Below are 24,330 nucleotides of genomic sequence, written 5' to 3'. Positions count from 1 at the left end.
ATCTTCTCTTCGTCAAGACATTTGCATTCATTCAACGGCAAGATGCCCCCGTTGGCACTCGAATATGATGCCCCACTAGACTTGGAAAGTATCGTGACACCTTGGAAGCTACCCTCCCAGACCACGTACGTCTTCACCAACGCAAGTGTCATCGATCCGTTAGACGGAAGCGTTAAACACAATGCAGCTGTCAAACTTAGCGGTGGCCTGGTCGTGTCTGTTGGAGAACGAGTATCTGAGGCGCAGGGCGATCAAGAGGGAGTAGAAGAAATCGATCTGGATGGCAAGTACATCTTGCCAGGCCTCTGGGACTGCCACGTGCATTTGGGGGCCGTACCCGGAAGCATGAATTTTGAGGAGCTTCTTCAGTCTCCGGCGCCTGATCTTCTTCTTCGACAGCCAGAAGTCGGGCAAGCAATGATTGACCGAGGGTTTACGACAGTCAGAGACTGCGGTGGAGCTTTGCTGCCAGTCAAGGAAGCGTTCGAGGCAGGCATACACCCCGGGCCGCGTATGTTCATCGCTGGCCGTCAACTTACTCAGTCCGGAGGCTCTGGTGATCATCGGCCTCGGAGAGACGACAGTGATTGCTGTGGAGGCGCCAGGCAACTGGGTTGTCGAACCGTAGACGGTGTGCCGGAGTGCCTAAAGTTCGCCCGAGAGGAGTTGCGACTTGGGGCAGACTTCATCAAAATCATGGGGGGAGGCGCTGTTGCAAGCCCGAGAGCGACGCTAGAAGACATCGATTTTACTGACGAGGAGATCAGAGCGATCACAACCGTCACTTCAAATGCGGGAACGTTCACAACCGCACATGCATACACACCTCGAGTTATTCAGCACGCAATCCACAATGGCGTTTTGGGCATCGAGCATGGCAACTATCTGGACAAAGCCACCGCCGACCTTATGGCCCAGAAAGGAGCATTTCTGACTCCGACCCTGGCGGCCTACGCTGCAGCAGCTATGCCGGAGTTTCATGCGTTTGTTGGCGAAAATTCAAGAAAGAAGCTTCAGGCCACTGTGGAAAGAGGCCTTGACTCTATAAAGATCGCGAAAGAAGCCGGCGTCACCATTTGCTTTGGCACTGATCTTCTCGGGCCACTGCATTTTGCACAAACGAAAGAGTTTGTCATAAGAAGCGCTGTGCAGACACCACTCGAAATCCTGCAGAGCGCCACTGTGAACGCAGCTCGCATGATGAGGCACCAGGACTCGTTGGGTCGAGTTGCCCCCGGATTCATTGCCGATCTTCTTATACTCAATGCCAATCCACTGGAAGACATCACAGTGTTGGACAGGCCTGATAGACATTTGTTGGCAGTCTTCAAAGAGGGAAGGCTCATGACCTCACGCTGGTCGAGGCTTGAGCCAAGGAGTCGTCGGCCCGCGATGATCTTGTAGACCTCAGAGGAGAACCACTTCAAAGGCGTTGAACCATACGACTCAAAAACGTGGCCGTGTTCATTACTACATGTAGCCCATCTGAGGTGATATGTCTGCTTTCAAATTTAAATTCCTCTCGAATATCCCACGTATCTTAATAGGTATAGATTTCATCCGAGCAGATGCTGAACCTAGCAGCGTGTTATTTTCAGGATCAAGGAATAGCCACAGTCAACCTAGACGTAACACGGGCTATTGGCGAGAATTTTGGGCTAAGGAGATCAATGAATAAACCCCAGAGTTATCAAACCGCAACCGCTTGGCGAGATCGTCCGTTGTACAGCTGGCGAGCGTTCCCAATGAAGCTACCCTTAACTTTGGGATTCAGGCCGGCTGAGGGGCTGTCTGATAGATCGACATCCCTTTCAAAATGGCAGCCCACAACGACACTGGTGTCATTCCATGGTTGGCTATGCTATTGTAGCTTTCCAGTAACACCACCTTTGTGACACTCCGCTCTGCCCAGTTCCACTCCCTCAAACAAACCCCCAACCATGCAGCATGTTTTGGTCAATACGTCGCCACCGTGGTTAGCCGGGTTATCTCGCCAAGGTGGCGGAAGCCCCCGCGATTTCCCCAGGCCTCTGTCCCGATTGTCAGCCCTCATTTGATCAGCAAGGGTACTGTTAGCCAGCAAGGATCTGGACCTTCGTGACAATTGGCTCATCAGTGCGGGCTATGTTTGGTTGACCGTTGATGGAACGCGCAAGACTTGAGCTTTCTGCATTACACAGATCACTGTCTCCTAGATTCGCTGCAAGGATAAGCCCACTTTTGTGACTCCAGAACAGTCTCGCTCATGGGAGAGTGAGATCTTTAAGCTTGAATCCTCAACGCATTTGAGACCTGCCTAAGATTACCTCGAAAAGGACGTTTACAGCATGCTGGACATGCCGTCGGCGAGGTATCAGCCGTGACACGGCCGCTCCGTCCTGCTCGCAGTGTATCCGGTCGCGTATACAAGGCGAAGGCTACCAGATTCGTCTAGTCTGGGTCGACTCTTCAACTGGCGACTACATTCCCCAACGACGTCGTACTTATCCGTGCCATCTGACATGGCATGGTTACCCACATTGACATTGAGACAGGTCGCTCACCTTGTCCAGGGGTGCGAGGAGCAAGGCTGTCGATGCAGCTTGCACAATGTCGTAAGCCCATTCCTTGTCTTTCGCCAACATGAACCCACAGAAGGATCTCGTGACGATGACACCGACTGCGACGTGGTGTCTATGTCTCAAGTTATATGCGGGAACTGATCACTCGCCATCTGCAGTTATTCACGGACGCGGTGATGATCTATCTGTTCAGCACAGTTCTCCGCTACCCACCACGTGCTGTCCATGAGAAAACCACCTCGGTCCTCACAGCAACTAACGCCTACATTGAATTAGAGCATAGTGGCGCATTTTCAATTTGGCCCGTCTTCATTGCCGCCACGCAAGCTTATTCCCCCGAATTGTAAGCATCGGCGACACGGTGTCTGGATGTGGATGAGACGATGGGTTCCGGTAATGGTCGAGAGGTGCATCGTGTGGTCCGCCAAATATGGCTTGAGCGTGAGACTATTGCCCAGGAGCTGCATTGCGAACCCCGGGACTGTCTTCGTAAACTGGCGCAAAATAATGAAAAGACTCAACGGTTCCGTTCTGCTTCTTTGATATCATTTCAAGCTTGGTCAGATCAACTGCCGCAGAGCATCAACCATGATGGTATCTCCACCGTCAACCACAAAAAGCGGTAGTATTTATGAGAAACGTGCCCTTCTTGGAATGCACCTTTGAGATACACTCAACAATTTAATGATTGTACAAGGCACGTTACTGCCTAGAAACATGAGTCACTGATTAGTAGAATCTAAACCCGACCGACCCCTAACCTGCCATGCACCTTTATTTCAGTACTCCCTTTCTAGCCAAAAAGAAAGGAAACGCGGAACACGAATATTGTATCCACTATGATAGCAAATTCCATGTAGAATCAACAGACCCGTGGCCGAGCAACAGTGCGACAGCCCTTCTCCGCACGAAGAACCCAGTTTTCAGATAGGAAGTCCACAACGGGCGCAGGACGCCGGACTTCAGACACTCCTTCGGCAACTTTACTATTCATATATGTTCTGTTCTCACTAGAAGTGAGATCCCTTTGGACACTAAAATCCAAGAAACACACAATCGTGCAGATTTCGTATTCTCGAAACTGATCAAGTCAAAAACATTACCAGAGCCGCCACCACCCACCCCTTCGATGGCTGGACGGGAGGAAACAGTGGCTGTACGTTTTAGCACTCCCGATGCCGGTCTTTGAATGTGCTTCTATCACAATGTCTGCTCAGGCCGTTCAGACCGAGCTGAAATCCAAGATTACCCAGCAATGGAGGTTGACAGAGACGACGCTTGCAACGACACCACGTAATATAACATCCATCTTTCGAACATGCGGCATTCTGAGCGCGCGAGAGCTGGAAGTTACGGAAGTCGAAGACTCTACTGCACTGCTGAGCACGATTCATTCTAAGGAATGGTCTGCTGTCGAAGTTGTGACGTCCTTTTGCAAGCGAGCAGCCAGTGCACAGCAGCTGGTCAATCCCCTGGTGGATATCACCTTTGATGAAGGGATTCAACGAGCCAAAGAGCTGGATGACTGTCTCCAGTCTAGTGGGGAAGTGGTAGGGCCCCTTCATGGTTTGTTGATAAGCTTCAAAGTACGAAATCCCCGTGAAAGGGCGAAATCAAGTTTCTGAAGCTCTTATTAGGACCTTACAGACGTCGAAGGCATGAAGATAGCCACTGGATTCGTCAGCCTGGCCAACAGAACATCTGATACCGATGCTGTCGTTGTTCAGAGTCTTCGCGAAGCTGGCGCTGTGGTGTACTGTAAAACCACCATGCCTCAGACTGGAATGATATTAGTCGTGCCATCCCACTGAATGGTTTTCACGGCGCCCCATTGGCATTGCGACCGATATTGGAGGATCGATTCGCTCGCTGGCGTCATTACACGGCCTATATGGGATTCGTCCTACATCGCTACGGTTCAGCTATCAAGACAATGTACTGGGCTTTACCGGCCAAGCGGGGATATTTTCAAGCATAGGTCCCGTTGGACGAAGTCTCTGGGATATTGAACTGATATTGCGTGTCTGGAATGACTTTGAGCCGTGGCTATATGACCCAGTGGTCGTGGCAAAGCGTTGGGATCCAGTACCTATTCCGTGGAAGATAGTTGTTGGCGTGATGTACTGGGATGAAGTCGTGAAGCCTCATCCACCAATGCGAAGGGCACTAAGAACGGTGGTTGAGAAGCTTAAAACAGCTGGCCACGAAAGTTAGTTGGATATCCTCGCTTGCAAGAGAGATGGACTGACTTACAAAAAGCACAAAATTATCGAGTTCAAGCCATACAAGCACGAAGGGGCATGGACCCTCACGGGATGTGGTCGCCCACCCATATTCATTAAGTGCCGGCGTGACTGAATCTCTACAGTTTAAGCACTACTATCCCACTGGTGGCAAGATGTTCAAGGACTTTCTGACTGAAAGCGGCGAACCTGCGATCCCATCCGTCGCCAAAATCCTTGATCGAGCCACTGAGCTCAGTGCCCCCGAGCTGACTCAGCTATACAAGTAAGTCGAGTAGAACTGGCGTCTCTCAATGCAGCAAAGCTTCTCGCCCACTTACACACGTGCAGAAACCAACGACAATACCAGATCGACTACCTCGCCCACTGGAACGCTACTGCGAGCCAGACATCGACAGGAAAGCCGATAGACGTCCTTCTTACCCCAGCCATGGCATCCGCCTCATTTCCCCATGACCACCTCCTGTGAGTCTCCTCCATCTCGTCTCTAATCTCACCCACAAGCGCATTCTCCATGGGTCGATGCGCAGCAGCTGAAACAGACAACTACTCTCAGTTGGTGGTGCTATATCGCGCAGTGGAATCTGCTGGACTACCAGGCAATCGTACTACCCGTCACGAGCGTCCAGACGGCATCGATGTGCTGGATACTTTGTACGAGCCCATCAACGGACTAGATCGGGAAAATCATGACATGTACGAACCAAGTGTGTTCGAGGATGCGCCTGTGGGGGTGCAGCTGGTTGGGCGCAGCATGCAAGAGGAGCAGCTGCTCGCTGTTGTGATGGCGTTTGACAAGGTGGTGAAAGCATGATGCGTTTTTGTCCCGTGGAGTGATTCGAAGTTGAAGGGATCCTCAAACGGCGGGCATCATTGATAGACCTCAGGAAAACCCCAAAGGTGGGGCGGAATTTCATGACTAAGCCAATCATTTGGATGACCGACCCGCCTGATGGAGTCAACTGAACGACGTCAGTGACCGATTATTTCTGGCTGGCAGGGAGATGATCTGTCTTTCTTTCCGTGACACAGATGCGGTGATTATTGAGGCGAACCACACCTGCCTGCGAAGAAGGAACAATCCTAGATTTTCTAACTATATACCATTCGTCCGCTTCCTGAGTCTTTCCGAAGAGAGAGAAAAAGGAAGAAGGAAATCTCACCCCCACACAAACCTTTATCTTCCAACAAGCCCTAACATTAATATCGATATTACGACAGAAGGAATATTCAAGATCCAGAGAAATCGCCTGCCATGGCCAGTGCCACCAACCCCACCACCACAACAGCACACTGGCACCCATGCGGCTTGCTCAACAACCAGCCCAGCGCCGCCTACTCGGTGGTGATTCTGAACCAGCCAGTTAACCGCAACGCTCTGAACGCGGTGATATCGGGGGCATCGCTGCTGGTATGTGCCGACGGGGGCGCGGATAGACTGCTTCATTACGAGCAGATGACAGCAACAGCAACAACCCTTAAAGAGCCGAATCATCACGCAGAGAGCGAGTTTCGGTATCGGCTGCCAGACGCGATCGTAGGCGATCTGGATTCTCTGTCTGCAGGGACAGAGAAGCACTATCGCGAGCGTGGCGTCCAGGTGGCTAAGGACCCGGACCAGTACTCGACGGATTTCACTAAATGTCTGGGGTGGATTCGTGGTGAGGTGGGACGGCGGAGGCAGGGACAGCGCGGATCATCAGACGAGGAGGACTCGATGGACGTGGTGGTATTGGGCGGCCTGGGAGGTCGCGTCGACCAGGGGTTTTCACAGATTCATCATCTTTACATGGCGGACAAGGACCCACAGCTTTTGAAAGGTCGGATCTACTTGTTGTCGGAACAGAGCTTGTCATTTGTTCTCGCCAACGGGCAAAATGTAATACACTTGGAGCCTGGCTATTTTGGGGAGAATGTTGGTATAATTCCCGTGCTTGGGAGAGCGCTGATCACTACCAAGGGCCTTGAGTGGGATGTGGAGGACTGGCCCACTGAATTCGGCGGACAAGTGAGCACCAGCAACCACATACGATCAGATCTGATTCAGATCACGTTTGAAGGCCCCCAACCTTTGTTCACCCTCGAATTGGAGAGCAAGCTCTCAGCCACGTCCGAAAAATGATGGTGATGCCATCATTGTCACTTCCTCCCAACCAACACCACCAACCGTTGTCCTGGGCTTCGTCTCGGAAAGGGGCTTCGTGCAACACCTACCTCAAGCCTGGTGATGGGATCCCATAACCGGCACAGATCTCGGCATTCGATGTTCGTGCATTCGCCTCTCACACGGTCGAGATTCCCACAATTCCTAGGGATCAGGCGGCTTGTCACTTGAGAACACCTTGACCGAAAGTTTTTTCTCCCGAAGGATTCTGCTTTGCGAGACCGGGTCGAGCAATACTGCATGCTGGCTCCGTAGAGGCTTTGGAATATTCAATTCGACATAATGCGCCTGGTGAAACTGAATATTCATGTCCTAGTAAAACCAAATTGGCCCATCAGCCTGGCTTCTTTTTAGACTTCGATACAGGGAACCCTTTTCCATGGTTCTCCTTGCTTCTCGTTGCCAAGGTCGGGGAAGACGTTTGGGGATCATACCAATCAACATCACTAAGGTTGAGTCTCCGTGCACGAGGGGCATGCCGGCCGGACTTCTCTGCTCGGCTGAGAGAAGGATTATAATGGTCAGGTCCTAGTTTGAGTCCTTTAGTATTGGGGTTATTCTCCAGAGGGGGTTGAACAATAGGGCCACAAAGAAATCCATCGGGTGTACCATCGTGTTGCTCATCTTCGCGAAGATCATAATTCAAGACTAGATTCTTGATCCGCTGTTGTTCCTCCCGTTCTGCAGCCTGTTGCGATTTCATCGAAAGGGCAAAGCTTGAATCTGAGGGCAGTTCGATTGTCCTCGTCTACATGAGTATTAGTGGCCTGCAGCTGACACCAAGTTAATATTTGATTTGCAAGGATGAACTCACCTGCTGACGGTTTCCTTTCTTGGTCATCAAGGAGAAAGCCATTGTGTTGGCCTCGGGCTCCGGCATGACACTAGGTTCCTCCTCTGTCGATTCAACGGGCATCCGCTGAATTTTGCGAATCGGAAGCGGGACGTCAAATTGCGCCCGACGCTCAAATTTGCGGGAGTCTAAACTTTCAGCCATCATTTTTTCAAACGCTCGCTCGAAGTCTGCTTCGGCTTCAGGATCCAATTCCTCTGCCTGGCGAAGAACAACAATTCGTTCATCTTCGTCTGAATCAACGTCTTCTCTTTCTTCCGCAGTTTCTTCCCCTCCTTCGAGCTAGACAGGGTCAATAAGAAGTCATGTTATGGCTAGTTGAGTGCTCACCTCGCCTTCCTCGTCTGAAGACTGAACTATCACGGGATCAAGATCTGCATCTCCATCTCCGTCACCGTCATCAGAGCCAGACTCCTCATTTTCTTCTACCTGCTCAGAAGTTTTCTCAGCGCCTTGAGATTTGTAATTGGCACTGACTGCCTCCGCGAAAAGCTTGGCTGCCTCCGGTAGGTCAGTCACGAGTTTCCAGTTTGGTCTAACCAGACCGAAGGTGTCCTGTGCCATAAAGTCGATCTCCATGGGCAAAGTATCCTTGGTGAGCATGTAGTACTGGAAGAACGTTAGGAAAAAGTCAAGCTTTTTCCGTGAACTGCCTCGATCAAAGCAAATTCCGCATGTATCCAGGATCGTACACACTAGTCGAATCCGGAAGAAATCGTCTGGGGGATCGAACTGTGTGTACGCGTCGGGTTGTGGTGTTCCGCCCTCATGTCCAAAAGTCACAAGTCGATATAGGGTATCAAATATCACTGTCGAGTCGACCATCTTATAGTTGTACAACTCGCCCAGATACTTGACCTCAGCCACTCTACGCTGATTAAATTTGAAATCGTTCTGTTCCAATCCAAGAGTGATGTTCTCCAGGACGTTGTCGATAACGGTGATCGCAAAGTTTTGATGATACCTGAAGAGTGCTTGGAGCAGTACTGCTAGCAGGTGAATGTTGCTAAATTTTACCTTACCAGGTTTGCTGAAGATTTTCTCCAAGATTTGAACGACCTCTGTTTCTTCCCAGTGTAGCTTTCGAATCGTCTTGAGGACTTTCATATAGTTTCTCTTCGTCATGTCCATATAGACTAACTGGCGAACAAATAGCTCCATGGGCGTACGTTCTTTTTGTTGAATTGCAGCTCGCTGGGGTGGATCGACGTAGTACATGGCGTTCTCGATGAGCATGCGCTCCTGAGTGCCAAGATGGTGGGCGGACTTCTTTCGGTTGAGTGTCTCGAGGAAAGATACCATGCGTGCTGACGCGTCTGGGTTCCGCAGAAGGTATCGACCGCAGTTTTCCAGCAAATGAGCGATAATTTCAATATTCATCCTCGAGAAGTCGTCCAAGCTGACCTTGAAACAATGGAAGATCACGTGCTCAGGGACAATGCCAAATTTTGTGAGTTCTGCCAGATAGCGAATGTTGGACATTCGTATCTGTCCAAGAAAGTCCTTGGTCTTCCGTCGCTGCAAGCTCCGAAACTCCTCATTAAGATGCGCGATCAATCCCTGGACGACATCCGGCATGTATTGACCGAGCGTGGCTGTTAACCGGGCGTACAAGGGAAGCAAATCTGTCCGTCCTTTTGGGACGTCCTGGATGGCTTTGATTAGACGGTTTCTTGAAGCTTTAGAGTTTAGGAAACAGAAGTCGAGCGCAACCTGATCGACCATTTCTTTTGTCTGCAAATCAGGTAGGCGTAAGAGAATGGCGTCGACTTGAGCTCCCACAGTCTTGTTTGCGATGGCGGTAGATTGATCATCAGCCTCGGAGATCGGCTTGGTCGGTGCAATTTCAGTTGAAGACATTGTAGCTTCGCTTCGCTCCTCCGAGTCATTTTTGGTCTTCTTCGCATCATCCAGAAGGATCCCAGGAACGCGGCCTTTGAGATCGACCAAGTTTTCATAGAACCTCCGTTCTTCCTCGTCCTCCCAGATGCCAGCGCCATCACGTTGGCCTTTGAGGTAGTCACCAGTCTTGATCATACCAACTGTACCGGTGGCAGCTGATTCTGGACCATCCTTTTCGTCCAATTCAGGCATCTCTTGACCGAGGACATCACATAATACCTGGGCATTTGCGACCAGCTTCTCTTGCGCCTTGGATTGCTTCTCGAAATTGGCTTGTCTATCCTCAAATATTTCACCGCTCTTGACGTAAGCTTCGGCATTTCGTCGACTCTGGTTGTTCAGCGATTTTTGGTCTCGCACGACATGATTCTTCACACTTCCTAGGTAGCGTTCAAAAACATTGACAAAGCGTTCTCGAATCGGTTGTGGGATAATGGGTGCATCCTCCTCTGGTAGTGGATCGGAGTCGGTTCCGGATTTGGCTGGGTCTGCGGCTGCGCTCTCGCTGTCAGGAACTTTTCTGCTGTCATCAGAGGGTGGTTTCAATCCTAGAATGTCCCAAGAGAAATTCTTGACAAACAAGACGGCCAGACTCAGATTGACGTGCTCAGGGTCGTGCCCAAGCAATTCTTTCAGAACTTCTAGTGGAAAAGGTTCGTGGTCGATCTGCGAGCCGGATTTCAGACCATTTGGTATTGGGCGTGGCTTGGACTCAGGTTGAATCTGGCTTTCCTTAGTGCGTGTCAAAGCGTCATCTGGCCGGTCAACATCATCCAAACTCCTCAAAATGCCACACAACCAGAATTCGCTCACTACTCGAAGGAGAACCCGTTGTCGAACTAAGCGTTCCTTCTCTTCTCGCTCGCGTACTTCAGCAGTCCAGAGTTTGACCTGAGCTTTGTCTGGGGGCGACAGACCTCTACCAAGTAGCCAGGCTAGCTGTCGAGTGAACTCAGCAGGTCCAAATCTTTGATGTAGGGCACTGACAACCTCGACCGCAGTGGCAATCTCGCTGGAAGTCTTTAGCCTACCAAGACCTTCTGCAGTGGCAGAAATGATTTCGGAGAGATACTTCTGAAGGGAGAGTGTGCGAGTCTCGGTAAGAAAGGTATCCTGGGCGGAAGCTGAAAGGCCAGTGCGAAGGCGTTTGATAAAAGCAGTATTTTTCTTCAAGGAGGAATCGAGCGAATCTGCGACATTGTAGACATCTGTGCACTTGATTAGTTCATTTTGCTTGCGCAAGGTATTGACTTCCAATACCCTTTGCGCCTGTCCAGACGCGCAGATTCAAGTCACGTAGCTCTCCTGTATCTACTCGTCAGTCCTGGGTGCGTTGGAGAACAGGGAGTGGGCGTACTCTTGCGCTTGCGGTCCATTGGGGGCCGCGATGTTGACGAGGGATTGCTTGCACTCGCATGTCGAAGATCATGTGCAGATGGGAAGAGCAGATATACCTGCGTCTAATTTGGACGGCAGATGTCACTGCAGGACAATCGGCATATCATCAAAAAGCTTGTAGAAGCAGTACCAAAGTACGGGAATCATCACTCCCGCGTTTTCAACAAGCGGCATGAACTCGCCGATGATGGTGCCAAGACGCATAACATGTTCGTACCTGCCCTCAACAGGCATCCCGCTAGCGTTGGACAAGGCACAGATAGAGGAGGTTAGGCGAGCGACAGATCCGTGCCCCGCACTGACATTATCCACGCTGAACTTCATTGCACAGATGGATACTACGAGTATACTCCTGAGGTGACAAGTACCTGACAGGTATGTGGCCAGCATGTGATGGGTGTCCTTTTCTTTTGGAAGGAGTATGAACCGGTTTGGAGTAAGTTGTCCTACATGTGGATTTATTACCGTTGCTGTTGTCTAATAATGGGTTTTGGCCAGCAAAGGCACGTACACTACCTCGTTAGATCGGTGGAGAAAGACATCCGTCACAGCGGTACTAGTATGACTCTAGTTACAAAGGCTCTGCAAAAATTTTAGCCTTCTGAGCTGCTAGTTTGCTTTTCCTTGCTGTTCCCATGGCGCGGTCTGTTTCTGATCTGGCTTCTTTGGTCTCCTCCAACTTTGTCTTCTTCCGAACTCCTGCTTGTGGTCCCTTAGTAGTTGCCGGGTTCCTCTTCCGTTTCTGACCCTGCTCATCATCTCCTTCTGTTGCCGCCTCTATCGCAGTAATATCGGCGGGTTCGGTCCATAAGTCGTCTGCCAACCAGAGGGGTACAGCAATAGAGAGGTTGCTTTTGATGTGAATAGACTTCACATTGCGCCAGCCCTTCGCAACATGTTTTTCGATCACGCTCGTGACAACAGCAGAGATATTGTCAACAAGCTGGTGTGGTTCAAAACTGGCAAGACCAGCACGGACAGCAAGTGAGGTGCCTGGTCGTAAGCTGACTGGTACACAGTCAATCGCTTTCTCAATCTCTTTTGCGAGTGCCAATGGAGTCTTCAAGTTGGCAGAGGTCTCTTTCTTGGCCTTTTTATCTTGTTGAGATCGTACTTGTTTTCGATCTGATTGTGCGACAATGATGGGTACAGGACGCTTCGATGTGCCCTTGTAAAAGACTTTCCCTAGAACAGCTGGCAGGCGATTGATGATGCGGTCGTCCGCAAGAAATATGTCATGTTCGGACACAAGTTGTCTTCTTGTCTCGAAAGTCTTGTATCTTTCCTTGAGCTTAGTCAGGCCAATAATCTGAGCGATTCGAGATTTGAGATGTTCGGGGAAAGTAGGATCAGCAACCAGATTTTTGACTGCTCTTTGAGGCTCCGCCGTGATTAGACAAATTCGCAAATTAGTTGAGGTGTTAAGAGAATGTGGGACGGCAATTTTGCTTGGTTTTAGGCGATGATCATCAACGATGTGTTGTTTGGTGGTGAGAGTTAGCCAGATGGGCTTGTCGCTGTCGGGACTATCACCCTGCTCCGAGTCTGAATCTGAGGCGCCGGTGGCGAGCAGGTTCTTCTTGGAAGATGCCTCTTGTAAGCGCTTGGTCTCAGTTTTCACATGCTGCAGTAGAGCTTGTGATGCTTTCAGGGTCTATACACAATGGAAAAACGGTTAGCGAAAATCCACGGCTTGGGAGATTGGGATACCGACTTGATCAGGATCTAGCTGATATGGGGTTTCGGCTGGTCGCTTTCTGGGAATTGTGGACGAGGGCTTGACGGCGATAGCCATGGTTGCGATTGTAAGAAGGCGGAATGTCTTCAGTGAGGCTGTTGTTGCTCTCGAACTGGGATGCAGTAAATTTCAACAAGTTCGACTGCGAATGGTTTGGCAAAAAAAAGAAGCTCACCGCCTTTCGGATTTAACCACGGCTGGGACACGCTAAAGAGGCACGCTAAAAAAGAAAGACAGGCAAAATTCCGAAATGGGAAGGAACAGGCCTGGGAGGCAATTACGTGCAGTGCATTCGGTGTTTGGCTTTGGCTGGCTTTTTAGCTTTTGGCTTTGGGGTTGGGTGTACGAGTAATGGGGGGATGTGGGTGCCATTGGGTGGTATGCCCACTGCCCATTGCCACTGCCCACTGCCACTAACTGCTACAGCTGCCCCCATGACATCTTTTCTCTCCCACTCGGTACTGCCACTGTAACTGTATCTCCAACTTTCCAAGCAATCAAGGCCCATCTTCCACTCAGATGCATCTCCTCATATGCATGCTTTTCAATCAGAATACCCACGGCTCTTCGTTTTGGCAGATGCAGAGTCAAGCCGATTTGGAGTGGCCATGTTGTACCGTGCATAAGCTCGCATTTCACCACCTACTGTTCGTAGATAATAAGTAATAAGTACAAGTCGACTGCCACCTCTGGTGACCGCCATTCTGCTCGTACCTCTCATTCACACGTGCTTCCGTCCGCCTGAGCAGTATGAAGCCCTTCTTCCTCGGCTGGCAACTTCGATATAATTCTGAGCTGTGAATAACCCATATCCTCGAATGCCCGCGCTGATGGACTGGAATTGATTACTCGTGTGGTCACCGTCATTGCCAGTCCGATCGCGAAATTATCCTTGACGTACGGACGGGTTACTGGCAACTGCTAATTAGTACTAAGTATTTGGTCGGGCGGGTCGGTGCTCAAAACGCGTGCAGCATTGGCGCGCCCTCTCTCTCTCGCGTGCGGCGTGTGGTTCCTCCATCACCTCCAAGCTTCCCACACACTCGACCTTTCACTCACCACCGACCTTCTTCTTGACCATCCTCACCAGTCCTCCACTTGGCTCTTCGAGCATGTCTAACTATCTGGTCGATTGCTGTCATATCTGAATTAACTCCCAGCAGTCTCAGCAGTTTGTTCTCTAGAATTGCCCGTCTCAAAACGCGCTTCCCGCTGGATCACAGCAATCCCCGGCTATCATTCTCAGATAGCTGAGGACAAGTCCACTATGGCTTCCTCTACCACTCTCTCAGAGACTACAGCCTCCCGGGCCCCGGCTCCAAAGAGACCTGCCACATCTCTACTTCCTGCATTTGAACCGTTCTCCTCCTCGCCAGCTCTCCCAAGGCCTTTGAAGAGGAACAGAGATGCCTATGACGAGCACACGACGTATCCCACACCAGTGCCCACATCTTCCACAGCCATACTAACCTCGTCACCCTCACGCGTTGCCCAGTCGAAACCAACTCTCCGGACTAGTTCATCCACTCTTTCTGAACGTACTCCTTTGGGTTCTCTTCCATCCATCCAACTCCATGCTGACGGCAAAGCCACGCGTATGGGGAGATCCAGTGCGTCTTGCGACTACCAACTGTCTGCCAATCGACTGATATCCCGGGTGCATGTTGAGGCATGCTACAAGTCGACTGGGTCACGTCTGGGTCGAGAATTTGTTGAGATAACGTGCACGGGCTGGAATGGTGTCAAAATACATTGCAAGGGCCAGGTTTATGAGTTGAAGAAGGGTGAAACCTTCCAAACTGACGTCCGAGATGCCGAAATCATGCTGGATGTGCACGACAGTCGGGTAGTTCTGGAATGGCCACCCAAACCTCGGCTAGGTGCCATCTCGTCGGACGAGGAGGAAGAAATGTCTCCCTCCAAGCGACAGCGTGTTATGCTGCGTCATTCGACACCCCCAAGCCCGAGTCCGTTACAATCTAGACGACACCCTGCATCTCCAATATCACCTTCACCTGCTGTGCAAGCATTGTTGCCGTCCTCCCCCCCCTTGCAGCCGTGTCGGACCCAGATCGAGACTGTTGAGATATACGAAGATCCTGAACCAGCACAGGAAGCCCCTGAAGTATCTGAATTCACCAAAGTATCTCAAATGACACAAACGTCGTCACAAAATATCCAGAATTCTACAATCTCCCAACATACACTGTCCGATTCTACCGAAGACTTCTCCGATAATGACGAGGAGAATGATCCCATCATTCACTCCTTCGGACCATTCGGTGCCAACTTACTACCTCGAATGGCGTCGTTCACTGCCGGAGAGTCGCCCAACCCCGGCCATGCTAATTCCATCAAAAGCTCACGATCGTCGCATACCGAACCGTTACAACCACAGCAAGCCCCTGCTAATAACCCAATCACTGCTACTGACTTTGACATTCAAGGCCATATCATCAATCAACTTGCATTTTCCAGACTCTCATCCACCCCCTTGTCGACTATCTTGAGCCATCTCCCACAGGAAGCAGGGGTCTTGTCCCTGGGTGATGTTCGGAGAGTTGTATCTGCCACCCCTTGTATTGGTGAAGTCCGCAGAGAAGGTAAAGACGCAGCAGGCAAACCTCTCGAGAGTGAATTCTACTATCTCCCTGACCTTGACGAAGACGACAAGAGAAAGGAGGCTGTCGTTATGGACCTTCGAAAGCCAGGTTTGAGGGCATGCCGGAAACAGCACAAGGTTTGTTCTTTTCTCTGATTAACCTGGCAATTATTAACATGATACAGCAATACTACTGGCGCAAACCAAAATAAAGAACTGCTCTCGATCAAGAATGGAAAATAGGTCGCCCGCTAAACATCATCTGCAGCTTTGTTGTCAGGGGAGCTGCCAACAACTGTGTATTTCCTGTCGTCCATTGATTGTTCCAACTTTTGTCACTCCAGATGGGTATGGAGGATTGTGTGTCTAGCGTTCAGCGTCGAAGCATAGCATGGCATGGCATAGCGAAGGTACTGTTAGCACCTTCGGTGTTTGAAACCTGAAAATGATAGTGAGATATTGATTATCTTTGTGGGCGAGAGAGAGCTGGACGGAGGATCGTTTGCTCGCAAAGGAGGAGGGGCATGCAAGACAGCCATGCTCCAATGAGTCGGAGAATTCTAGGCCTGCAACCCAGACTTGTTGGTACTGTCATCATCACTGAGCAAATCAATTTGCGTCAAATCATACATAACGACTATCTGCTGTACCTACTCGTAGTTACATAGGATTGGGATGTGGTGGCGCGCTTAACAGCGGAAAGCGAGCGACATCGGTGCCAACAACCCGAGGAGCACCGAGCGATTCCCGGGGCAGGTTGCCCAATAGATGTGCTTCGTTGTTCCGAGGTTGAGCTTGCCCGTACGCTTGTAGCTGGTGGTCGTTTGCACTCGACCCTCTGAGGCTTCTGTCCCGCCGCCCGGAGAAATCAAGGCGATCCGTCCACACTCAAACTACGAGTTGCTCGGAGTCCTCGTTTTCTAAACTGTTCGAGTTGCGACGTCCTCGTCTCTTCTCCATTACATTTTCCTTTCCTTTCCCACGGGTGTGCATGACCATGCTGTCACTAGCAAAGCAGTCGGCTCTGCGCACACTGCGCACCCAACCAGGTCCCGCGAACAGCACACTCTTATCCAGATCCCAGTCCATCTCTCTCGCACGGCTACTCTCCACCCTTGCAATCCTCGAGCAACGAGATGGAAAGCTCAACTCCGGCTCCCTAGGTGCCGTCACGGCCGGTCAGAAACTCGGTGGCTCGGTGCATGGTTTCGTCGCAGGGAAAGGAGCCAAATCTATTGCCGGGGACATTGCGAAGGTCAAGGGTTTGGAAAAGGTGATCGCCGTGGACAATGAGGCTTACGACCGCGGATTACCTGAGAACTGGGCTCCGCTGCTGGTCGAGAATATCAAGAAGGGCGGATACACACATGTTATTGCGGCACATTCAGCGTTCGGCAAGGGTTTGCTGCCCCGCGTCGCTGCGCTGTTAGATGTTCAGCAGATTTCAGACATCATGTCAATTGAAAGCGAGGACAGTAAGTGTCTCTTTCCATGTCCTGCATACCTTGTGCTGGTTGTTTCAAAGCCGAGCTCCAGAAGCTGACAAGGATCCCAGCATTCGTTCGACCAATCTACGCCGGCAACGCCATCCTAACTGTACAGAGTACAGATCCCATCAAGCTACTTACAGTACGACAGACATCCTTCGCACCCGCCGAAACGGATGGCGGTTCCGCCTCAGTCGAGGACGGGATCGACACGAAAGTCGAGTCCCCCACCGAATGGGTATCGGAGAATCTGGCGAAATCCGACCGCCCAGAACTCGCATCTGCAAAGAAAGTCGTATCAGGAGGCCGGGGCTTGAAATCCAAGGAAGAATTCGACCGGCTGATGCCACCATTGGCAGACGCCCTGGGTGCCGCCATTGGTGCATCTCGAGCCGCCGTCGACAGCGGCTTCGCCGATAACAGTCTACAAGTGGGCCAGACAGGCAAGAATGTTGCCCCGCAGTTATACCTCGCCGCCGGCATTTCAGGGGCCATTCAGCATCTTGCGGGCATGAAGGACAGCAAGGTCATCGCGGCGATTAATAAGGATCCCGACGCCCCTATTTTCCAAGTCGCTGACGTCGGCTTGGTTGGCGATTTGTTCGAGAAGGTCCCTGAGTTGACTGAGAAGTTGAAGTCTCAGTAAAAAGCACGGATTTCACCTTGTTTTTACTGTTAGCAATCGACTTTCCCCGAGTCATGGGTGATGTATATACATATGGACTGGGAGCGAAAATATTTCTTCTGCCCTCACCCTGCAGGTGTGAACTAGAGTACTGGGTATAGCAAAAATGGTACGAAGGTTGGACGGCGTGGAACCATTCGCATTCTTGCATTGCGTGCTTGTCTTGCCTTTCCCTGACATTAGCTGGGTGGTTATGGGAGCGTGTGATCAGTTGCGTCGAGCATTGTTCGAGAAGTCTTGCAATGGCTGTTCTCGATTGACTCTGCACGACTCACCTTTCAGGCCCGGTCGACCATGACTTTCCGCCTAGCCTGAGGCATTCGAGTCATTACGTACCTGAATAGGTATGCACCATACTGAAACCGCTGATCGACAGAGGAGCTATAATGTCCTAACATCCGCTTCGACCTGCCTTGCCATCCCTTAAAGTCCCTAGGCAGCCACGGAGTCGCAACAATAACGCCATCGACGAACCAGACTGATCTATTCTTGAAGTCCAATGCGGTCTCCCCAGTACGATAATCCAAAAACTGACTAGCGACTTGGTAAGTACTACAGGCGTTATGTACCCATGCAGACGGGAAGCAATTTTGAAAATATGAGTCAACGGCCAATACCCATGCAACCCCACAGCCACCGCTGCACATGGGTGCATATCTAAGAGTCATGCGATATGGTACGGCTTGCTACCGAACCTGGCTGATTTTGCTGCCTTTAATACCACATAGTTGTGCATCCCTGAAGTAAGTGACCGAGTCATCTGATGATAATGATGGCAAAGTTCAGCCCCACGAGGCTATGGAATGTTCCTGGTGGAGTTTCTCGGGGAAGTCTCAAGTAAAACTCTCAGCATTTGGCCACCAATAATCATAATTGACTGGGACAATTCACCCAACACTCGACCCGAATACGGATGTCAAGACAAAGCCATCTAGATTGTTCCTAGACACCAGCCCGTGGTCACGTATCAGAAACTACAAGGTGATATGAGGACGACCCTGCCAACAGGCAAACCCCTCGAGTCGTAAAGGCCGAGACTATTCCCCAACGGGTCTATGTTCGATTCTCATGGATTGCTTCCGACTATGTATTACCCGTGTCCAACTCCAGGTTGAGTTGGTACTTCATAATTACGCCTCAGGCTGCCACTTGTTGTACGCGGCAGCCAATCGTGTATGTTATAGGGCGTGTAGGTAGGCTACAAGCCTGCGACTAACTACTGACACTCCCATTGAACTTGTCGATCTGCATTGAAAGACAACATATTCGAAGCATGTAGAGCGCCTTATTGTCGTACATGCCCTTGCGGCTTCACGTCTCCACGTGGCATACCACCCGCATTGCTGCCTGGGTTTCACCCGTACTATACTCCATTTTAATAAGTCCCTCGTCCTGAGCTAATTACCGTTGCCGGTTCACCAAGTATTTTGCTCTGCGCATTTCCGCACTAGGAAGGTCCTCAGTAACCGAGATCCAACGAGTTTCCATAACCGTTTCTCAGATTTGAGGGTCTATCATTGTTGAATGTTGCATTTGCCAAATGCCCAAGGCCCGTCGTATGTGACAGGTGAATCGAGGCTGCCGTTCGCATTTCCCAAACGGGGTTGTGCTCAGGTCAGGTGCAGTGGGGCGGGACGAAGCTTCGGGGTTATCAGCGGGGAGGTCTCGAATATTATTGACGACAAGCTTTAGCATTGGTGTGGAAGGCAGTGAAATGCGAAGCTCTACATAGGTAGCGATCCCAATTCCATCCAGAAGGACGGTGGTCTACATACGATCCATCACTGACCGTTTCATGTACCTCGGAAATATGCTGGGAATGAATGGCTCTGAGCAAGAACTTGTAGCGGGCCCTGCATAGCGGTACTTAGTACTGATCTCTGAGACTGCGCTGCCAGTCAGGCCTGGCCCAGGCTGTTGAGTCATGGTCCCATTTTAGGAAGGCTTAGGAGAAGGCTGGCGGGTCCGTGCCCTAGCGACTATACCACACTGCGACTCCGTCCAGGAGTTGTGCCCTTCGCGTACCAGGCGTGCGTATAGTCACATTCTGAACGAATAGGATGGCGCGCCCTGCAAAGCTTGACAGTTGTGGTGCGCAGGTTTCGAGTCATACTCATACAGTTCCCCTTTCGAGGCGAACGAGGTACAGTATATAAGCATGAATATATATCTGCCTGAGGCTGTTTTTCGTTCACCTCAGGATCCTAGACCACCAGTTCATGTATCAGCTTTGTCATCGGTCAACAAGAAGCCCGAGGCTAGAATCTAAGAAACAGGCACCCAGGCACATCATCGCCTGTCATTCGTCAGAGGATCCTTTTGAAGGGCGTGCCTACATCTCCATCCAGTTACGACCGAGCCACCATTCCCGTTGTGGAAGAAAGCATAAACCCGAGGTATATGATTTCATCGAGCATTGAAAACAAAACCGAGCACTGAGCAGTATATCTTGCCCTACATTTCTCTCTCGAAAATCACAAACCTCGTTCTCTCGATACCTACTTCGGACAGTAAGGCGTGAAACACGGCCCATCTGATATCCAACCCATCTCACTATCGTCTTACCACTCGGTGCAGACCGGATCTATACCCACCGAGTCTCTTTAGGAACCGATCCCCACTCATCGGGATATATATCGTCGATATCTCGGGCGTCTGGTGTCAGCACATCCTCATTAACAGTCACATACCTCAGCGTAACGTTTCCCTTGGGCCATAACGTTGACCTTGACCTTGAACAACTGAACAAGGAAGAAACATGTCGCCCCCACACAACGACAAGAACAATACCCAGACCGACGTTGCCTCCATCCGAAGCACGTCCACCATGTCAAGTCTGAAGGCATTGCTGCCGAAGAAGTCCGACAAGAAGCCAAAGTCACCCCGCCCTGGCGAGTCTGAGCAGGGCAAGGCCATTCGCAGGGAAGCAACCTATTCCTACTTCGCCACAAAATAGACTTATGGTTGTTCTGGATGACCCATGGCAAGGATAGGGAATATAATATTGATGCGTGGAACGCAAAGCCGAAGCAAAGGTTTCGTTTCATTGCATCATTGCATGCTTGTTTCAGAGCATAGCAGGAGGAGACGATTCGATGAAAGAGATGAGACATACAGGATTGTTCATATCATCGCTGGCGTTGAGGTTTGATTTTACCTTAGAGTGTTGTAATCTACCTTGATGAATGCTCTGAGGCGATGGTTTCCTTGTTCGTAGAGAGAGAGAGAGAGGCCCATTTTCGTATATGTTGAAGAGGGGGTCAAGTATAGACAACGGCGCCCATGACTAAAATAATATTGGCGAAAGTGGACTCCGCATTGTTCTTTTCCGTTGCCAGCATCCGGCTGCCTTTCTTCCCTTCAACCGGACACAGCTTGAGTGCGAATTTCTAGGTATAAGTTTAGTAGCCTGAATGTGATTCAATGGTCGTTGGTAGACTGGGAACAAAGTCGAAGGTCGGGTATTGCCGGCCTCTGAATGCAGTCTATGGATCATTAGACAGGGTCGATCAAAGCGAGAGTTGAAGCAATGTCGGTGTCCACTTGCGTCGGTGAAGATATGAAGAAGTTGACATGTCAGCCTGATTGATCTTGATTAGCACTGCGCAGACCGATCGCAAGACAAAGGGGAAAATTGTTGTTTTCAAAGTCGTCTTTTTGGGCCTTCCATCCAAGAATGCCCATGCACCGGTGATATTTAATACCTAGACCGGTATATCCAGAAGCCTCCGACCAGTCACTATGTTTTTTCATCAGGGCACAATCTGATATGCATCGACTACGGGCATAATCTGTGAAGAACGCCGGGCCAAATGACGAAGCAATTGATCAAACCTGCTGGCAGACGGGCTTGAAAACAGGAAACAGCTTCAGTGACCCTTTACCAAAATAACGCAAGACGCGCTCGGCCGCGTCGGCCGTTAACTCGCACATGCAGAGGAACATTACTCATCAATGTTGGGCCTGCTGATCGTGATATTCGTTTCTGCGGGGTGCCTGAGAGTTGATGCCACATCGACCCATTGCCCTGGATGGTAGCGTGTGTACTCGTATGTACATAAGGCCGACTTCTGATAATCGGGGCGAGCAACCAAGCTTTTTGCTTGTTGAGAGGGATGCCGATGCTTAGAGGTGTTGGGCATTGCAATCGAGAGATGGTCGGGCGCAGAGGCTGTTATCCCGAGAAAGCTTGGAGCGAAGCGAGTACAGTACTCGTAGGGGATAGGGGTGGGTTGGGTTGGTCCGGAATACGGGAGAGGATAGCTCCGCCCATATAAATTGTGGACTCGATAGGAGGGAGTCAGGCCTGAGGAGGCAACATACTCGTAGACACTGACACATGATGTAGTTCTGTCTATCCCCTAATGGGGCAATCGCTTCAAAGAAGCAAAATCTTCGGCCGAACAAGCAGTAGTCCTGACAGGGCGAAAGGCGGTAATCTTCTAGAGGGCAACTGCAAATGTACAGGGCCCACATCGGTGGAGGAACGGTCTTCGCGTCACTCTTAACGCCGAATGTACATGGCATTTTCTACGGTTTCGGTCCTTAATTGACAATTTTCCCGTAGCTGCGACTACGGGATAAAATCAACTAGGAGTTCTGCTACTTGGGGGAAGTGGAGGATGTAGCTGTAGTTGCGTATCTTTATCATTTAAGTAAATACGATTTCATTTCATTTGACTCCCAAGACCGATTATTTCATCTCTTCTGAGTTGAGCGAAGAAAGAATAGAAGCAGCAAGGGTTGCACCTCAACACCGGTGGCCCCTACGTCGCTGAAAAGGAGCAATATCACCGCATTTCCTTGTAAAGATGTCGCGCGAGCCAGAGAAATCGGCAGAAGTCCCTATCAGCAACAGCATGCTGAATCCCGAGCTTGAGAAACAAGAAGAACACGATCTCAACGACCAGAGTCCTTCAGGGAAGACTTCCCGCGACCACAGCCCTCAGCCCGAGCCCGCCAAAGCGCCGTACAATCCCTGGGCGGATCCAGCTTCGTTTCCCGATGGTGGAGGGCGTGCCTGGCTCACTGTAGCCGGTGCTGCAGCATGTTTCTTTGTCTCCTGGGGGTAAGTCATCGCTCATAAAGATCAACTGATTTGTTTTATGTTTTGACTGACCTTTCTTCTTCTCCCACAGATGGATCAACTGCGTGGGGATTTTTCAGGAGTATTACATGCGGAATCAACTGTCAGCATACTCCGCTAGCACCATTGCATGGATCCCGTCGGTGCAGACTTTCTTCATGCTTTTCTCTGGGGTATTCGCAGGCAAGATATTCGATGATTATGGCCCCAAATCCCTATTGATCATCGGGACCTTCCTGCACGTCTTCGGCCTCATGATGGCCTCCATCTCGAAGGAGTACTATCAATTCATGCTCAGTCAATCTGTCTGCTCTGCGATCGGCTCGTCATTTGTCTTTACCGCAGGAGTCTCTTCCGTCCCAACGTGGTTCTTCAAGAAGCGAGGCATGGCCATTGGTCTCGCTGCCTCAGGAAGTTCGCTGGGTGGAGTCCTGTTTCCTATCATCGTCAGTCGTATGATCCGTCAAACAAGCTTTGGCTGGACAATGCGCACCTGTGCCTTCCTCGTCCTGGCTCTATGTTCTTTCGGCATCCTCACAGTCCGCAGCCGAATCCCACCTACCAAACGCCCAGTCACTGTGATGGCCTTCATCCGTCCACTAGGCGAAATGCCGATGCTGCTCACCGTACTGGCCACATTCGTCTTCTACTGGGGAATGTTTCCAATCTTCAGCTTTATAACGGTGGTGGCTAACGGACGCGGCATGTCGCTCGGACTGTCTCAATACCTCGTTTCAGTCCTCAACGCGGGATCTGTGTTTGGTCGAACATTGCCTGGAATACTTGGCGACAAGATTGGTCGGTTCAACGTCATGAATATGTTCTGCCTCCTCACTGCCATTCTCATTTTGGGCCTTTGGATCCCTGCCGACTCGAATGCAGGCCAGTTGGTGTTTGCTCCCCTGTTCGGCTTCAGCTCCGGCGCTGCCATCGGCCTGACACCGGCTCTGCTGGCACAGATTTCACCTATCAGAGAGATCGGCATCCGGACAGGGACCGCATTTGCTGCAGGCTCGATTGCAGCACTGACTGGTGCTCCGATCGGCGGCGCACTGATAGCTCGTGACAATGGCGGCTTTCTCTACCTTCAGCTATTCAGTGGCTGCACTTGTCTTCTTGGCTGTTTCATTTTGATGCTTGCGAGGATCAACGTTGGAGGGACAGGCCTAATGACAAAGGTCTGATCAAGCATTCCTTCTTTCTCCGAGGGCATCATTATAATTGTACAATGTATGTGAGCTAGCATTGCGATGGACATGAACGTGGCCTGAGGAAGGCCAAGCATAGATAGATCTCTTTTCTTTTTGACAACATTAGACAATGGATTGGATCCAGCTCCCAGTTTTCGCATCATAATTTGCACTGCAGTCTCGATGCAATTATTCCATTGGGCCCGCTTGCTGTATCAGGGCAAGAATGCCAAATGATGGGAGGGAGGAAGGGTCTACCGCTCGGGAGGCATCAACTGGTGCCAGAGCGGGTCAAGCGTCTTGTTCCTCGCAGCATTGGGTGCGGTCTGAATGATGTATGGGGCAGAAATGAACGACGATTTTCGGCATTTGGCTCCAGAGGCTGGTCAAGGTGCGCTGCTCATTTGGAAAGGCTAAGGCT

The 24,330-nt window shown here is 50.7% G+C and overlaps 9 protein-coding genes across 9 annotated transcripts; 7 read left to right on the top strand and 2 right to left on the bottom strand.

Moving 5' to 3' along the window:
- Positions 1 to 42: 42 nt before the first annotated feature.
- On the top strand, positions 43 to 1,404 carry A1O9_05338 (uncharacterized protein; the record flags this gene model as incomplete). The annotated part of the gene is made up of 1 exon (XM_013404557.1): positions 43 to 1,404. The coding sequence occupies one exon, from the start codon at positions 43 to 45 to the stop codon at positions 1,402 to 1,404; it is 1,362 nt and encodes a 453-aa protein (XP_013260011.1).
- Positions 1,405 to 3,736: 2,332 nt separating this feature from the next.
- On the top strand, positions 3,737 to 5,073 carry A1O9_05337 (uncharacterized protein; the record flags this gene model as incomplete). The annotated part of the gene is made up of 4 exons (XM_013404556.1): positions 3,737 to 4,147; positions 4,199 to 4,319; positions 4,540 to 4,697; positions 4,930 to 5,073. 4 exons carry the CDS (start codon positions 3,737 to 3,739, stop codon positions 5,071 to 5,073), a joined length of 834 nt encoding a protein of 277 aa, XP_013260010.1.
- Positions 5,074 to 5,318: 245 nt separating this feature from the next.
- A1O9_05336 (uncharacterized protein) lies at positions 5,319 to 5,618 on the top strand (the record flags this gene model as incomplete). Its single annotated transcript, XM_013404555.1, has 1 exon — positions 5,319 to 5,618. One exon carries the CDS (start codon positions 5,319 to 5,321, stop codon positions 5,616 to 5,618), a length of 300 nt encoding a protein of 99 aa, XP_013260009.1.
- A 441-nt stretch (positions 5,619 to 6,059) lies between these two features.
- A1O9_05335 (thiamine pyrophosphokinase) lies at positions 6,060 to 6,926 on the top strand (the record flags this gene model as incomplete). Its single annotated transcript, XM_013404554.1, has 1 exon — positions 6,060 to 6,926. One exon carries the CDS (start codon positions 6,060 to 6,062, stop codon positions 6,924 to 6,926), a length of 867 nt encoding a protein of 288 aa, XP_013260008.1.
- A 376-nt stretch (positions 6,927 to 7,302) lies between these two features.
- Positions 7,303 to 11,099, bottom strand: A1O9_05334 (uncharacterized protein; the record flags this gene model as incomplete). Its single annotated transcript, XM_013404553.1, has 4 exons — positions 7,303 to 7,716; positions 7,783 to 8,103; positions 8,152 to 10,931; positions 11,081 to 11,099. The coding sequence occupies 4 exons, from the start codon at positions 11,097 to 11,099 to the stop codon at positions 7,303 to 7,305; spliced, it is 3,534 nt and encodes a 1,177-aa protein (XP_013260007.1).
- Positions 11,100 to 11,692: 593 nt separating this feature from the next.
- Positions 11,693 to 12,916, bottom strand: A1O9_05333 (uncharacterized protein; the record flags this gene model as incomplete). The annotated part of the gene is made up of 2 exons (XM_013404552.1): positions 11,693 to 12,775; positions 12,836 to 12,916. 2 exons carry the CDS (start codon positions 12,914 to 12,916, stop codon positions 11,693 to 11,695), a joined length of 1,164 nt encoding a protein of 387 aa, XP_013260006.1.
- A 1,210-nt stretch (positions 12,917 to 14,126) lies between these two features.
- Positions 14,127 to 15,617, top strand: A1O9_05332 (uncharacterized protein; the record flags this gene model as incomplete). The annotated part of the gene is made up of 1 exon (XM_013404551.1): positions 14,127 to 15,617. The coding sequence occupies one exon, from the start codon at positions 14,127 to 14,129 to the stop codon at positions 15,615 to 15,617; it is 1,491 nt and encodes a 496-aa protein (XP_013260005.1).
- Positions 15,618 to 16,458: 841 nt separating this feature from the next.
- On the top strand, positions 16,459 to 17,594 carry A1O9_05331 (electron transfer flavoprotein alpha subunit; the record flags this gene model as incomplete). The annotated part of the gene is made up of 2 exons (XM_013404550.1): positions 16,459 to 16,936; positions 17,017 to 17,594. 2 exons carry the CDS (start codon positions 16,459 to 16,461, stop codon positions 17,592 to 17,594), a joined length of 1,056 nt encoding a protein of 351 aa, XP_013260004.1.
- Positions 17,595 to 22,444: 4,850 nt separating this feature from the next.
- A1O9_05330 (uncharacterized protein) lies at positions 22,445 to 23,903 on the top strand (the record flags this gene model as incomplete). The annotated part of the gene is made up of 2 exons (XM_013404549.1): positions 22,445 to 22,701; positions 22,772 to 23,903. 2 exons carry the CDS (start codon positions 22,445 to 22,447, stop codon positions 23,901 to 23,903), a joined length of 1,389 nt encoding a protein of 462 aa, XP_013260003.1.
- Between the last annotated feature and the right edge of the window lie 427 nt (positions 23,904 to 24,330).

Source organism: Exophiala aquamarina, assembly GCF_000709125.1.
Source record: "Exophiala aquamarina CBS 119918 chromosome Unknown aczIA-supercont1.4, whole genome shotgun sequence".
In the NCBI taxonomy this organism is placed as follows: domain Eukaryota; kingdom Fungi; phylum Ascomycota; class Eurotiomycetes; order Chaetothyriales; family Herpotrichiellaceae; genus Exophiala; species Exophiala aquamarina.
Note: the sequence above shows the minus strand (reverse complement) of the source record. Positions and strands in the feature narration are given on the sequence as shown.